At 41.9% G+C, this 15,404-nt stretch overlaps 2 protein-coding genes across 3 annotated transcripts; both read right to left on the reverse strand.

Moving 5' to 3' along the window:
• Window positions 1-2,264: 2,264 nt before the first annotated feature.
• cnp (2',3'-cyclic nucleotide 3' phosphodiesterase) lies at window positions 2,265-8,361 on the reverse strand. Its single transcript, XM_071545427.1, has 4 exons — window positions 8,262-8,361; window positions 4,148-5,824; window positions 3,883-4,010; window positions 2,265-3,703 (listed from the first exon to the last, which is right to left on the reverse strand). Exons 2-4 carry the CDS (start codon window positions 5,784-5,786, stop codon window positions 3,239-3,241), a joined length of 2,232 nt encoding a protein of 743 aa, XP_071401528.1. The 5' UTR covers window positions 5,787-5,824; window positions 8,262-8,361; the 3' UTR covers window positions 2,265-3,238.
• A 3,021-nt stretch (window positions 8,362-11,382) lies between these two features.
• odad4 (outer dynein arm docking complex subunit 4) lies at window positions 11,383-15,148 on the reverse strand. Of its 2 annotated transcripts, XM_071545450.1 has the most exons (11): window positions 15,022-15,148; window positions 14,108-14,239; window positions 13,735-13,888; window positions 13,576-13,637; window positions 13,231-13,387; window positions 12,734-12,958; window positions 12,444-12,651; window positions 12,249-12,335; window positions 11,920-12,116; window positions 11,609-11,709; window positions 11,383-11,509 (listed from the first exon to the last, which is right to left on the reverse strand). In XM_071545450.1, the coding sequence occupies exons 1-11, from the start codon at window positions 15,145-15,147 to the stop codon at window positions 11,474-11,476; spliced, it is 1,485 nt and encodes a 494-aa protein (XP_071401551.1). In that variant the 5' UTR covers window position 15,148; the 3' UTR covers window positions 11,383-11,473. The 2 variants fall into 2 exon arrangements, with proteins under 2 accessions (XP_071401551.1, XP_071401543.1); XM_071545442.1 differs by having other exon boundaries at window positions 11,422-11,709.
• Window positions 15,149-15,404: the final 256 nt, after the last annotated feature.

The following is a 15,404-nucleotide window of genomic DNA, read 5'->3' on the forward strand; positions in this document are numbered from 1 at the left end:
TTTCACACCATGCTCTATTGCTGCCTTCAGGAGCTGTTGGAAATGTCAGCAATTACACGGTGAGCAGCTGCACGAGCCAACAAAGTGGTGAATATGATTGAGAAACACGGGAAAGTCTGAATTTTGAAATTGCATTTAGGGGTTGCAGAGCATGGAACATGTGACATGTGATGCAATTAAATATTGCATGTTATTGTTTTTGGCATTTGATGTAAGTAATTAGCATTGTTGCATGTGGCTATTTTCACTATTCGCTCAAATGTAGCTGCCACACACATGTAGCAACATTCATTTAAATTAATTAAAACATCAGTTACGCCTGATGCACATTTACTCTGCTATATTCTGACGCTGCAGCAAGTAGCAGCTCTGTACCGCTTAACTTCTGAATTAAAACAACACCCACCAAGAAAACTACCTTGTTTCGGGGTCCGTTTTGTTATTAGTTCCGACCGAAAGCACTTTTGCGATAAATTGCATTTAAGATAATTTTACATGTGAAGTAGGAGTTTACAGGCAGCACCTGAACGCATCATGGATTGCTTCACAAAACTCACACCATCCACCTCGTTGAGAAAGCAGGGCAATTATCCGCCGCCGGTGTTGATTGGCTGGCACTGTTCTTTAACTACATAGCAGCCAATGAGAAAATCACTTCATCATGCATACAACACGAGCCTGGTGCATTCTCCTCTGCAAATTAGACAAGTTAATAAGTTGGACTGTATGACATGAACATCACCAGTTCAGATAAACCTCTCCTTGGCCTGAAGCAATGATTCTGATTTGTCCAAGGATGCAGCGAAGGGTAGACACACCTATAAGATCACTTTAGCCACTTTTCATTTGAGGGATAGCGTTTACCCACCTGTTCAGACTGACAAAGCTGCAAAGAACAGCATCCCACTCCAAAGGGACATGTGACAGTAACATCCTCCCAAAACAGAAATGACCCTCGAATTTAAAATCAGTTCATTGCGAGGGGGCAGCAGAGTACAAAGCTGATATAAAATTACCATTTTCAGTCGTAAAAGTTACACTTAAGTTGTAACAGGCATATTTATATTTGACCATGCATTAGGTCCAAGATAAGATTAAACTTAAAATGATCTCATGGGGATTTGCAACAGCAAATAGTAGCCTAATGGCATACAGCAAAGAAGAAACAAATATGCTATAAATAAGAATATAACAAAGGGGCTTCATGTAAACATATACAACTGACCATTTCAACAGTAGAACATGCTAAGTAGAGTGTGTGATTGAAAATTATTGGGGGGGGGGGGGGTCTGGTGTACCTGGCATTAAGGTAACAGTGGGTCATAGTGTGGACATTACAACTGATCACATGCTGTTTCTCTTAAATACTCTGGACAGTTATCAGTTTTTGGCAGTTACTGCTGTATCATAAATGTTGCAGCAATTTTGTTTTGTGTGTGCCAGATTCTTATGCAAGGGTAGGTTGAAGGGAGAACAGACAGTCCCAGTCAAATGGGTCAATTCAGTCAGTGTACACGGTTACAAAAATCAGTAAAACAGATGTAGCCTAGATCAGTGATTCTCAACCTTTTTCATATCAAAGACCCTTAATTTAGTCCACATTAGGGCCACAGACCCCCATTTGATGAGATTTTGCCTCTCGGACCCAAATCTGAAAATATTTGTATTGTTAGATATGATTTTGTCCAGAATACCAAGACTATCTGTATTGCAGGTAGAGAGATAACAGTGAAACTATGATCAAAACAGTCATGCTTCTACGTTTTCTACCTGTATTAACTTCTTGTAAATGAAATAATGCTGAAGTCTAACAATTCATCAATTTGCTGGGGACCCCCTGGAGCCCCCTCAAGGACCCCTGGTGGTCCCTGGACCCCACGTTGAGAACCACTGGCCTACATAACACTGAGGGGGGTTGTGCCTGTGAGTAGAAGATACAGCTGCTAATTCGTGGCTTCTTTTATCTTGGAAATGGATGCATTCGGCAATAAGTTAATTAAGTCTGTGTATATAGGTTATTATATGAGCTGTGGTTCAATAGAACACGTGAAAATTACAATGCATTCTATAAGAAATTTACCTGTGAAACTATGAGTGCCCTCTGCTGGTTTACACCGTCAAAAACCAATGAACTTGAAGTGGCAGCATGGTGTGAGAAGACGAACATATGTGGCCAAGTTGACCTAGTTCTTATCAGCTCACTGTGCCAAGAGCATAACTAAAAGAACAGTATTGAACAAAGACTACAACTCACATTATTGGGTTTGGAGCAAAGCATATTCTTTTATTAAGTGTACAAAACAAGTGCAAAAATAGTGATTCATAAGAGCTACAAAGCAGGACTTGCCCTACAAAAATTACAGTCATTGAAAGTGGGTACAAATTGAAATGTGATAAATGAAGTGCTGTTCAAAGAGGATGAAAGGGATCAATGGTGCAGTCTTGCGCAGTAGAAAAAGATTGCAAAACGTGGACTTGGATTCACAGCATTTGATAAGTACTAAGTGCAAGCTAATGACACAAATGCCAAATTCATCAGCATTCTCCCTTTCAAACTATGCACAGTGCAAAGATTTTACAAGGAAGGACCTCTATAAATGACATTCATTCTAATACACTTAATCAGATGACTTTGGCCCATATGCAATTACAACCATTATTTCCTAAGCCGCACACACTTGCACAGAAATGACAGCTGCCCATCAACTCACAACTAAACCACAGGAAACCGACAAATTAACAAGTCTGTCAAAGAGGCAGAGCTACTTTTAGCAGATTGGAAATGTGTTAAATATGATAAAGCTGATATACTGTAAAACCTGGGATGCATGCAATGAAAATACCTAGTGTATCATTCACTCTTCAGAATATTGAATAACACTGACATTTATAGAAGAGGAAATCTAGAGTTTGAGACAAGAATTATGGAGGTGTGGGAGGGAGGCTGTACTACCTTGATCTAAAACTGCATCTAACAAGACCTTTTTCTCAGCAAATAGCAGGTACTGCAACTCTGGCACTGATATGCGTGACAACATACTGAACAAGCTTGACCTAACTGGATTGAAGGCATCTTGGGTTGTGGTGCAAATCAACAGTAAAAAGGCACCCAGCTTGTGGATTTAGGGTGGCTATACCGGAAACCCTAAACACAGCACAAACACACAAACCTTCCACAGAGTAAACCTAAATCTTATTACACCAGTCATCCCAGGCCACACATCCCCATCTTTGCCATTTACAGTATGGTGCACTTTGGCTTCTTTTTCTTCTCAACCTCTTTTTTGGTCTGGTCAGGCTTCTTGGGCCCATAGACGCTGGAGAAGCAGGACTGGACACAGATGGGCTCTCTGAGACTCAGCAGCCACCTGCCCTTGCCGTAATAGGCCAGGGAGCCCAGCTCCATCTCCTCCACCAGCTCCCCCTGCTGGCCTTCCTGCTGCAGGGCCAGGATTTCAAGCAGATCCAGACCTGTTTGAACTGGGTCGACACCCTCTGCACAGCCCAGAGTGACGTGGGCGCGGCTACCCAGAGGCAGGGAGGCAGCTGCGGGGACAGCAGACTCTGCCTCCTTTTCAGCGTCGGCTGGCCACAGCACAAGCTGCTCCTCAGAGAGGGACACTCTGGCACCGACAGTGCGTGGCGTGACAAAGAGAGCGCTCAGAGAAAGCTCAAATGCAGAACCATACAGTTCTTTAACAGCCTAGAGAGTGGAAAAAAGAAACGAGGAAGTAATGAGGAAATATTACAAGATTTAAAATGAAAGACTAAAATTATTTAAGTGTTACCACAACATCAAAATGTCTGGGGAAAAGGTAATTGAATTGAACAATGCAAGTAATGCATTCAATACACATGCCCAAAAACATGAGGGTTTCATACTTGTTTCTCTGCGTACTCCTCGGCACCCTCTGCTTTGCCATAGTCACAGAATTTGGTAGTGCAATGAAGAGGTCCTTTGGCCTGGAAATACTGCTCCAGGTCCACTTCCTTCTCAGCTTCCCCAGTGACTAAAAACAAAGCAAGATCAGTTGCATCACAGTGATGGCAAAGAAATGACATGTTTACCCTGCTCAGAGACTTGATAACATTAAAACTGGTAAATTCACACGTGCATTACATGAAATGGAATTTTAAATACACTCACAGTCATTCATGTGCTTCTTGAAAGGCTCCAATGTGTCCAATGTTTTCAGGAAGTCCATGGATGTGCACCTGACCTTCTCCTGGATGGTAGGAAGAAGAAACCAGCCAAAGAAAAGAGGGAGGATCATTTCCTCGAGTGGACCTTTCATGGCTTGGATTTGGGCCTCCTCCAGTCCACGTCCGGTCCTCTTGGCAAGTTGTGACAGATCCCTCCTCCACTCAGTACGGGGCTCCAGGAATATAGCAACAAGATGGTGTTGCTCTGCAATCTCCCCCAGGCGGGCCAGCCGATCCTGGGTGTGGTTGGTGTCGTCCACCACTACCAGCACAGAGGCAGCTGTTCCTGCACTGCAGTGGGCCACCACAGCCTCATCCAGAGCCTTGTATCCATCTGCAGATACTTCTGGATTCTCTGGTTTTACACCATGGTCATCAGCAGAGAAGACGGAGCAGTGGTCTTTGTAGGCATCAGCTATGGCGCGTGCTAGGAGGGTTTTGCCACTGCCTGGAAGGCCTTTGAGGACGATAAGGGTACGGGAGGTTTGCAGGACAACTTTGGTCTGCTCCTGTTCCAGAAGGGCAAAAGACAGAGAGCCGGGGGCAGGAACTTTACCCTCCTCCTCTGTATCCTTCTGCTCAGATTTATCTGCTTCACCCTCGGCTGCTGGCTCAACTGCCTTTTCAGTATCAGCCTCAACTGGTTTCTCTGGTTCAACTTCCTTCACATCCTCTGCAGGTTTTGTGTTTTCAATCTCAGCTGGTTTCTCCAATGTCACCATCACAGCTTCTGTTGGCTTTTCAGCTGCCGCTTCTGTCACCAACTCGGTCTCTGCTGCTCTCTCCATTTCTACCTCTGCCGTCTCTGCTGGTTTTTCTGCTTCCACCTCCTTTGTAGGTTCAGCTACCACATCTTTGACAACTTCTGCCTCAGTATCCATTGCAGTCTGCAATTCTGCCTCAGTCTCCACTTGTTCTGGTGCTTTCTCTGTGTGGCTGGGTAGTTGTACATCTACTGGCTGCTGCAGCATGACTGGTTCAGGTAATGTTGGCTCTGGTAGTTCAACTTCTGGGACTGATTCTACCAATTTCTCTGGCTCTGGTTCAGGGGCACTCTCTGCCAGAGGCTTGTGCAAAGGCAAAGGTTCTGGGATGTTCTCTGGCACTGGCTGCTGTTCAAGCTGGATGTTTTCTGGTTCTGTGTTTAATGCTGTAACTGGGTCAGAGATCCTTTCTGGTGAGCCATCTGGTTCTGGTTGTTTTGCCACTGCACCAGGCAGTGTTTCCGTATCCTCAGATTCCTGTCCTTTCTCAATTGACTTCTCTTGTTCAGACATTTCCTCGGGCAAGCTGTCCTTAGTCTCAATCTCTGGTGTTCCCTCAGACAGCTTAACGGATTCTGTCACAATTTCTGTCACCATCAATTCTTCTGTTTCTTTGACATTCATGAGTGACTGGTCTGCATCATGACCATTCACTGCCATTTGCTCAGTGTCTTCAACAGTGGCCGGTGGCTTCTCAGGCTCTGTGGTTTCCTCTGGTGTCTCCAATTTTGACACAACCACTTTTTCCATTCCAGTCTCCTGTTGCTGTGGAGTCTCTGACGCAGCATCTAAAACCTCACTGCTCTTCTCAGTATCCATGTCTGGGTTAATTTCTGACTGTAGAGGCCACCATGTACCTTAAATGTATTAAAAAGGAAGACAAAACGGTTTAAAACAGTCCAATCATGATGGAAATCAAACAACGACTACATACATAAAATACTTAAGCAACAGCCAACCTCATAGCACTTGAGTCATAGCAGTTGAGTGATACTATAGCCAATAGTAAAAGTATTGGGGGAGAGGGGTGAAATCAGTTTGCAGTGCTAAGAACATGGGATTTGAATTGTTAAAATAAAAAGATGTATATGATGTGAATATACTTTTTGGGGTATTTTTTATTTGCATGCTAACCTTTTAAGAGAAACAGCTAGAGACAAATAGACAACCGATGACTAAATCAGCCATTCAAAAATTTTTAATTTGGCCACATATTCTTTGGTTATTATTTAGTATTCTTTAGTCAACATTAGCAAATAATCTTCCTTTGATATACTTGTTCAATTCAGAAACGCTGCCTCTTAAATCTCAATATGTCAATTGTATAATGGACTCCGCCCTAAAGGACTGTGGTAGAAAATGACATGAAGGGAGGTTTGAACGATTCAGTGTCCAGCCGCTGGACGAAACGTTTGTCCTCCCACCACACAGATAGTATAGGATCACGTCAGCGCAAAAGTTACTTTTCCTATAGAACTACTACAATACACTAACCCAAGGCTTCATTGAGTTAGTCATACAGCCATCCATTCTACATAGTACCAAAGCTCTGTACTACAATGTAATCAAAGAGTATCTCAAAAGACAATAAACACTTTGGTCATGGTGGCAGGTCACCAACTTCAGTTATTGCATATATAGGGGTTGAGATAAATGTGTCCCAATATTTATGCACTTCAAAAATTCACTGAAATTGGTGCATGAAATAACATAATTTTCAAAAAATATTTAAATGTGCAGGCAAAAAATTTAATAAAAAAAAATTTAATCAGTAGCCTAATTGACAAACGTATTTTTTACTTGCAACATATGATCAGAAGGTTACAGCAATTAAAGCAAATTTTACCTCACCATCCCAAATCTTTCACAATTGACTATTTTTCGGCCTCGTGCCCTACTAAAAACAGAAGCTGAGATATAATTGGTCTGTCAAGATTGTGGTCGGACTACTTCAACAGGAAGTGCAATTCAATATCTATTTTTCCTAAGACAGACACGAATGTGGGGGTGCAGGGTGCAGATCCTCTTTAGGCAGTAACTGGAGAGTCCCAATACACTAATATGGTTTAACAAGTGTTGGATAAGGGCTAAGGGTGTAGTGAGAAGGGCGGACGCTTACCCATCCAATACACTACAGTAGCTGCTGCTAATCTGCATGTTCTACATTGCAAGTACCAAGTACAGTAACAGGGCCATCTTTTAAAAATAAAATAATCCTTCCTTTAAGCCTTGAAAAGCGTGTGAGACATGCACAAAGATTATTGATGGCAGAAGGGCAGCGTCCTTCTACGAATATTTTGTTATCAAGTCGTGGTTAGAGAGCATCACATGGTAGTGGCCCAACCTAATATACACGTTAATTTCCATTTTTGTCTACCATATTTTGACCGCATACAAAGACAATAGCTCTATGGTACAGACGCAGAAAAGCATGATCAACCTTGTATGACCAAATCAACTGCGCCAAACCTCGACAGTATTGATAAAGACAAAGAATAGTAGAAACAGAGAATCACGTAAATGTGTGAGCATTTCACTATTTAGAGGCCATGTGGCCTACGTTTTTCCAAAGGTCTTTAGATTTATTAATAATTGTCTGATATAACAGATCTGTCAGTCTACATTGTGTCATGGGACAGAACAGGAAGATCAGTCACAAACACAACTTTGACCCATATGGCAACAAAGACGAGCTTGCAAAACCAGTATTTTTCCAGCTTGAAAGATACACCTACCAAAAATCGAACAAGGGACATGCAGGCCAATCATTGAATCGTGAAATACTCTCACTTTGCGTTTGATAAAATTTCACACAATAGCGGATTTCCAAAATACAGTGTGGAAGCGCAGTAAGCGTAAATGGCGCAGTGGTGAGCATGGCATGGTCATCTTTTGTTGAGGCAAGTTTGCCCTAAACATGCAACACACCAAGTCACAGCCAGGAAAGCAAAACAAAAAGTGTATGAGGCCGCGACCGAGTGAGCTCAAAATACTGTTTTGGCTTGACAAAGGCGATTGAGTTTTGGTTACAATTTAACAACTGCACAATGTGGCCGGGCGGGGAGTGGCATGCACCTAGCACGCCAGACAAAACGGTAAGCTCGGCAGTCAATAAAACACACCAGCCACAGCGCCACGTCTAAACAAGTTGGATGCATCCCTGGCAAAAACAAGCAACTGCGTGTTACAGGAGCAAAGGGACCCTGAATAAAACTTCTTACAGTAAGTTCACGTACAAATACTGAACGAGATATTCAGGTTGAAGGGCTTTTGTTTGAAAAAATGCCGGCTTACCAAATGTGCTGCAGTATAGCTGTCTGTGGTGCCGCTGACCACGCGTTTCTCCCTACAATGACAGGGCAATCCTTGGCATGGACGTGCACCCGCCTCACTCTTCAAGGAAAAAAAAAAGACGGAAACTACTGGGTACGCGCAAGAGGGCGGGGCCACGGCCACGCCCCTGATGGAGGGGAAGGACGCGACCGGAAAGAGGGGGAAGGCAGAGATCAATGTCACAATGAAAACAAAAAATGGCTTTTTCACATTGGTAGCTAATTCTCCAACGCATATTTACCTATAAATGCCAAAAACATCATATCTTCTCCTGTTTCTATATAAAAATCTCATTGCACTTCCTGGAAAATGGCATAATATGGACATAAAAAATCCAACCAATAATACCATCACAGATTTTTGAACAGAACAGAATATTTTTGAGCAGGCAGGCAGACAGGCATGTAGAGAGAGAATTTAATCCAAGCAATCATCTGCACCAAGCCTCACCCCAAATCCAGGACCCTAAACCAGACTGGGGTACCAACGGTTAACCCCCAAAATAAACAATTGTAATGTTTCAGAAGTCAGAAAAAAATAAATAATTGGGGAACCAAGAACTTTAAACACAACAAAACTATATAGAACTTGGCCTCAGCATTAGGTCTACAGGACGCTTCAATATGGCTGTGAAAGATCTCAGACAAGGCGAGGAGAGCTTTCTACAATTAGAAGAAATATTAAAATTGACATTCCATTTAAGATTGTCTTAAAAGGTCTACTTAGTAGGATACTAGAACTAATAATTCTCTATTGCAATGACATTTGGAGTCTACAAATCAGATGAAAATATAACTTGAGTCATTCACACACAAGAGTTCTGTAAGAGCATTCATGCAGCACAGCTAATATTATGTCCCATTCAAAATGTAAAACAGAGCGACTAAAATTTACATCCACTTTGTATAAAGAGACTGACATACCACCTGACATACCACCGCAAGGCCCTAACCTGCCAAGAAAAGAAGCCAGAGTAGAGTTCCCATCACCAGCCAGGTCCTAACACACTGTCCACCAAACCTAACATGTCTCTCAGAGCCTCAGGGAAACAACATCAACACTGCCAGACCCGACCAATTTACATAGAATCAAAAACTACATCACACATTGCAATGAAAAAGCCAGAACACAGAGTAAATTACGTATGCTATCTTGCTCTAAAAGGAGGCAACACATTACAGGACTAGTGCCACGGGAACCATTACCGCCTATATTAACACAGCTACAATACATCTATTGACTCAGAGGGTGTTTTACAATGGCTGAATATTCCAGTAGCAGTTGTGTTGAGCATTCTTACTTTATGAGTCTTTTGGCAATCTACACATGAAAGTCATGGTTGTTATTTCATTCTCAGCGTATGAGCTGGTACATAAGCTGTAGCTGTAACACATTTTCTCATACTTTTGATTAATATATTTCTACTTTTTACATTCTAGTGCTGTAATTTTCTGTTGTGCTGTTTAAACAAATGCCAGTACAGAGTTCACCTAGAGATCAGAGACCACAGGATTAGACTAGATAGAAAGGACACTTCCTGCTATTTGATGGTACTTTCCCACAGTACACCTGTGATGGCTGCCACAGAATTTTTATAATGTCATGGAAATAAGATGAGATGAAACTGATGATGGCCAAGGGGAAATTGGGTTGTTGCATCAGCAAACAGTAATAGGATACCTCAAAAGAAAGTAGAATACGAATATGAATAGAGCAAATGGGGGGCATTTAAAACTTGCAGGCAGCAGTCACCCGCTTGTGAATCACAGCATGTATGCCTTGGTAACAATGATGTAATAGAGGCATGACAGGGAAGTTGCCTGCAGCAAGTAAAGCTCTGAAGGGGAACTGCAAGTTAACTATGGGGAAATGGACTTCAAGGTTGACAGGTTGCAATGTGTAACAGTAACACTGTCTGTATTGTGTGGGAAGCACCACATTGAGCGCCTCATTTGTAAATAATTCTGTTTTAGATTTAATTACGTGGGTTTGTGCTAAAAGCTAAACTCCATAAATGAATTTGGACTGTAATAAGAACACTGAAAATACTAGTTAATGTTCTTAAGAAATGGTGCTATTATACTGAAAGAGCTTTGATTAAAAGTAAGCTTAAATGCACAATGATTGCATAAAGATTGTTATCTTAGTGTCTCCACTTCCCCAGGTAATTTCTACAGGTGACAATGTCTGGCCCCAGTGACTTTTGACACTGGACACTATAGGAGGGAATGCAGGATGCCTGTAGATCAGGATTGCAACTTTTACATCCTAACACATTCCCCATGGAAAATGTTATGATGAGCATAAAATTTTGCCTCTTCAGAGAACAGTGCATTTGAACATGATTTGAACATGATTCAGTGCTGTCTTGTAACATCTACTGTGCTGCCAAGCTCAGGAGCTCAGCTTAATCCAACTATGCACATTTACACACCCTGCATACATGCTGTAAATTCAGATCTATAAACTGCTGACATCTGTCAACCTGTAAATCTGTCAATAGGCAACATAGCAAAAATCCTTTCAAGCCAATGAGAGTTCTGTATTGGCATAACAACAAAACTGTATCTGTATCCACAACGTTCTTTTTATTATAATCATTTTGTATTATCTTCAATATGTTCTGCTTCCCCTATTCTTATCTATATCCTATTCTTTGCTGCCCCACCAACTTAAATTACTCAAAGGGAGTTTTGAAGCTTCATCTTCAGTTTTATCTTATCTGATCAGAACCTCCATCATGGTCCAATGTCTAATTTATATTTGGGTTTCATGCAAATGATTGTATTTAAACCTTCCCCTATAGTGACTACAAAAAGCATGCCTATGTGTATTTCAGACCATTGATTGCGTAGACTAGTAGGCAGATACTGGGTTCCATTTATCAGCCAGTATCATAACAAATTTGCATTTTACACTGATGCTCTATATCAGACTGCTTTATATAACCCTTGTATAATGGTTCAACATACTTTAAAACGTGTTTCATATCCTCTCACTGGAGAGCACCGATGTGCTTTTGAGCAGTTTACACATTTCTGCAGGTTCAAAAACTCACAAACAACTCAGTAATCTATCACATGTATGATTTTATTAGTCTCTTTTTTATCTCTCAAGTTTCATTAGGTGATCTTTGTCCTCTGAAGCACCACTGGTCTTGATCTGAGAGAGCCTTACTGCGCTGAATCTTGCCTTGCTACATGGAGAGCCTGAAAGAGGACAGAATGATAAATTGTCAGTGAGCAATAATTTCATGAAATAGAACTGATAAGACGCCCAAGGAGAACAGATGATAGCAGAGAAGGAACCTTCTGAATGGCATCCATGGCAAAGTCGTCCTGAAGCACCTTGGCTCGGTCCAAGGCTCTCTCAAAGTGGGAGACAGAGGAATTGAAGTTCCCAAGTTTCACTGAGATGACAGAGTAGGGTATTGGCTGTCAGAAAAATGTGACTGTTTTGTCCTGGGATTTCAGCATAACTGAAGTAGCTTGAAAGTTTACAAAGTTAAATACCGAGCAGATATACTGGCATGTCGCTCCAACCTATTTTGTTCATCTATTATACTTCAAATATTAAGTAAGAAAGATGTAGATAAAACATCTAAAACAGCAAGAATTACATTCTGACTGTGCCACCAAAACACTGGCATTCAGCTGCCATTTCTCATCTGCAATTTCATCAGCTGCAGCAAGCGAGCGGCAGCCATAGTCTCTGGCTTCTGTGTGACGCCTCAGCTCCAGGTAACAGCGGCCGATCTCATGGAACAACCAGGTCTTCTCCAAATCACTACGGACCAAGGGAATCTTCTCTTCCCAGCTGAATTCAACGAAAAAAAGAGGAAAGAAAATGGTGCAAATGCAATTTTAGTGTTAAGCTCACATCTGCTTTTCAAAAGATGGCCCTATCATACATTACACAAATGCAACATTTGTTTCATTCTTGACTTACACTTCAATAGCCTGTGTGAACTTCCCAATTCGGGCATAGACTCGGCCAATGTTGTCCAGAGCCCGGGACTTTGCATCTGAGAGTTTGCTGTTAATCAGAAAAGAGAAGTTTGAGTATTAGAAGAACCTATCTGAGTTGAAAGAAATATAGGTTTGAATGCTCCCATGTAATTTCAACAGTCTCCACACTACTCACCACTGTGTAGCCAACTCCAGGTCTTTTTGATGATGGTCTAGTGCTTTGTCCATATCACCCAGGTCAATCAGGGCATTTCCAATGCAACTGTGCAGGCTGCCCATCACCTCTTTCTTATTAGGCACCACTTTCTCTGACCATCCCTGCACTGTCTTCATGACATCTCGGGCGTTCTTGAGACTACCCTCTGCGTTTCCAGAAGTCAAAGCTAAGAGGACGAACATAAGCATTAGTCAGGCTGAAAAAATAAAAAGAACTAAGCACAAAGTTCAACCTGAAACCTGTCTCACCTGTATCAATGTCCTCTAGGCTCTCCAGCACAAATCGAGCGGGGTCAGAGGGTGGACTCTGACGGGATTTGTTCCATTTTTGTTGCATGAGCTTACGGTCCCTTTCCCGCGCGTAGATGGGCCTCTGCTGGTGCCAGAACTCGGTGCGAGTGTCAAGGTATGTGATGCAGTTCAGAATGAGATCCTGCAGTCTCTCCCCACCCCGCATCTTACCTTTTACCAAGTCTGCAGACCATCGATGTGACAGTTTAGAATACAATGTTTGCAGTCTATCATAAGTGAATTACAGTATGTGGTGCTTAAAAATAAGTGGAATTGAACCGCAAGGACTGGAGGAGAAAGTAATTGGTAACATTTGGTGCTGCAGTGTACTGATTCTGACAGTCAGTGAAAGACAGATAAACAAAAAATTTCAGTGAAGGACACCAGAGAGAAAACAAAGCTAAGAATAGAATAAGAACAGAGTAAAAAAGCAGGGGCTGAGTGAAACACACTACCTTCATCTTTCAGTAGCTTTTCCAGATATTCCTTGTCAGTGTAAAGCTCTCCCAGCAGTTGTTTGGTTGTCCTCTCACTCTTAGTGGTCTTCTGGTTCTGCTGTTTCTGCTCTCTCCTCAGAGTGTGAATGATACTAACTGGCAGCCCCTTCTTTACCTGTCAATCATTCATAAACAGAATACTGTACATCAATAGGGATGGCATGGTAGAATACAGTATACAGAATAGTGTAATGGTCTATGGTAACCCTGCTCCAGTGGAAGTGCTTGGTGGCTGTATGTGTGTATTTATCCTTTCCAATGCAGCTTAAATAAGGGCTAAAGGAGAGTGCAACAAAGGCTTACCTCCTCACCCTTGCGGAAGAATGACAGGTCTCCTTTATTCTCCAGTTTTACAGAGGAAGGGCCTAAGATTGTGGAGAAAAACAAATGATTTAGAAAAGATGAGGAGGACCTATGCTGTGACTACAATATACAGTATGCTGCAAAATGTCATTGACTTACTGCCCACAGAGTTTTCTATAGCCTCCTGTGCTTTCTGTATACCCAGTCTGAACTCCTGCAGCTCTGGACGCAGCTTATGTCCCCTATGGTAAAACACCAGCGCAAATTCAAAGTCTCCCATGGTGTACAACGCCTCCGCCTTCTGGTACAACCCCTGGAAAATGAAAGATGAATGAAAGGTACAAATCGTGCTCATTAAGTGCAGGTTTTCCTGTTAAGAAATGCTCCTCTTTACATGGTGTGCAGATTTGAGATGTGGTAATTTTGTATAAAGTAGTCTAACAGCAATTTACTAGGCCTAGGCCTATGATTTGTTTTCACCTTCAAAGCACCAACAAAAACCATTTGTGTCCTGTCAAAAGCTGCATTTCACCTTGAAAAATTCCTTGTCTTCTTTGAGGGAGGCCTCTGCATCTTTTAAAGCATTTTCAGAATCCCCCATCTTCAAATAACATTTGGATCGAGCAACGAAGCAGTTCTTGTCATCTGGCTGAAGAGTCAGCGCCTAAACAAAGACCAAGTCATTCTGTTCAAAGCTGCAGTGGCAACATAGGTTAACATATAATCACAAAAATTACACAGTCTCCCTTTTGCTATCTAGTCAAGAAAGAAACAGTCCACAGTGCCCGTCTTTTCCTGTTGTTATCATCATAAGATGATGTGCATCAGTTGTGTATGGTTAAGATGTGGCGTTGCCATACCTAAGACGAAGTGAGTTCAAATTTGATCAGTGTTCATGGAGATTGAGCAAAAAATGACATAAATCTACTTGGAAGACATATTTGCTAGGGCATTCAGGACCAGTGTTTCCTCTGTGAGTCTGCAAGACAGTTTGGCGACCAACTTTAATAATGTCTCACACTGATCAATGAATATCTTGTCAGGCATCAATTAACGTATTGCTCCAGTTGTCCCCATACATTTAGTGGAAAGATATAGTTGGGGGCAAATATTCTTAGATGCAGTAACTTTAACATAAATCACGAAGTGGTTTTTTGTCATTTGTAATGTTCAGGATGAGTTCGATGACATAGCAACGGTTAAAAGTTTAATTTGCAACCTGCAACTAACATTAATTGCGCAAAAGTTTCATTGAGTCATTGTGTAGCGTCCAGTGACAGACAACCCTGCATGACATTGGTAATAATCATAAGCAGTATGCCATTAGTAGTTTATCAGAGTTTAAATTTAGGATAACTAACGTAACGTTAGTTGCTAGCTAAATGAGAGAAAAACTCTGTTCTTTGCCTACCTTACGTTAGCCCTGGCTGTAGTTTTTTAACTTACCGTTGAGTAGCTCTCTACTGCCTTCAGATACTCCCCTTTATGGTACAACTGCTCTCCCTCGGCCATGTAAGTAGGGAATGTGCTCTTGGGTCTTTGGCCTCCTTGGTCTCCATCTACGTCTGACATTTTTTGGCCAAACTCCGTCTTCAATGTAACGTTGAAATAAAGCTAACGTTAAACCTCAAGAAGTATGCCTCAACTGGTATCCTAGCAACCACACAAACAACTGTTCTAACGGATTGGAGGAAATAGCGCCCTCGTGCGCAAGACCTCCATTTTTGCACTTCACAGGATAAACATCCATAAGTGTGGCAGCTTACAGTTACACACAGCAGTCATTTCACGATGGTATTAAGTGTTCAGTGTGACAAAATTTTTGTTAA

This window comes from Centroberyx affinis, unplaced genomic scaffold, assembly GCF_046629955.1.
Source record: "Centroberyx affinis isolate AG114_WGS23_722 - 3 ecotype Tasmania unplaced genomic scaffold, CSIRO-AGI_Caff_v1 ptg000255l_1, whole genome shotgun sequence".
Lineage (NCBI taxonomy): Eukaryota > Metazoa > Chordata > Actinopteri > Beryciformes > Berycidae > Centroberyx > Centroberyx affinis.

Bases quoted from the DNA above. Each gene is read 5' to 3' on its own strand.
- odad4 (XM_071545442.1), bottom strand. From the start codon at position 15,147: ATGTCAGACGTAGATGGAGACCAAGGAGGCCAAAGACCCAAGAGCACA. The intron at 13,889-14,107 runs GTGAAATGCAGC...TTCATTTTCCAG, and splicing joins AAGACAAGGAATTTTTCAAG to GGGTTGTACCAGAAGGCGGA. The intron at 11,710-11,919 runs GTAATTCTTGCT...CTGTCATCTCAG, and splicing joins TTTGGTGGCACAGTCAGAAT to TGAAACTTGGGAACTTCAAT.
- cnp (XM_071545427.1), bottom strand. From the start codon at position 5,786: ATGGATACTGAGAAGAGCAGTGAGGTTTTAGATGCTGCGTCAGAGACT. The intron at 4,011-4,147 runs GTGAGTGTATTT...CTTTGTTTTTAG, and splicing joins CAAGAAGCACATGAATGACT to TCACTGGGGAAGCTGAGAAG. The intron at 3,704-3,882 runs GTATGAAACCCT...TCCACTCTCTAG, and splicing joins AGGAGTACGCAGAGAAACAA to GCTGTTAAAGAACTGTATGG.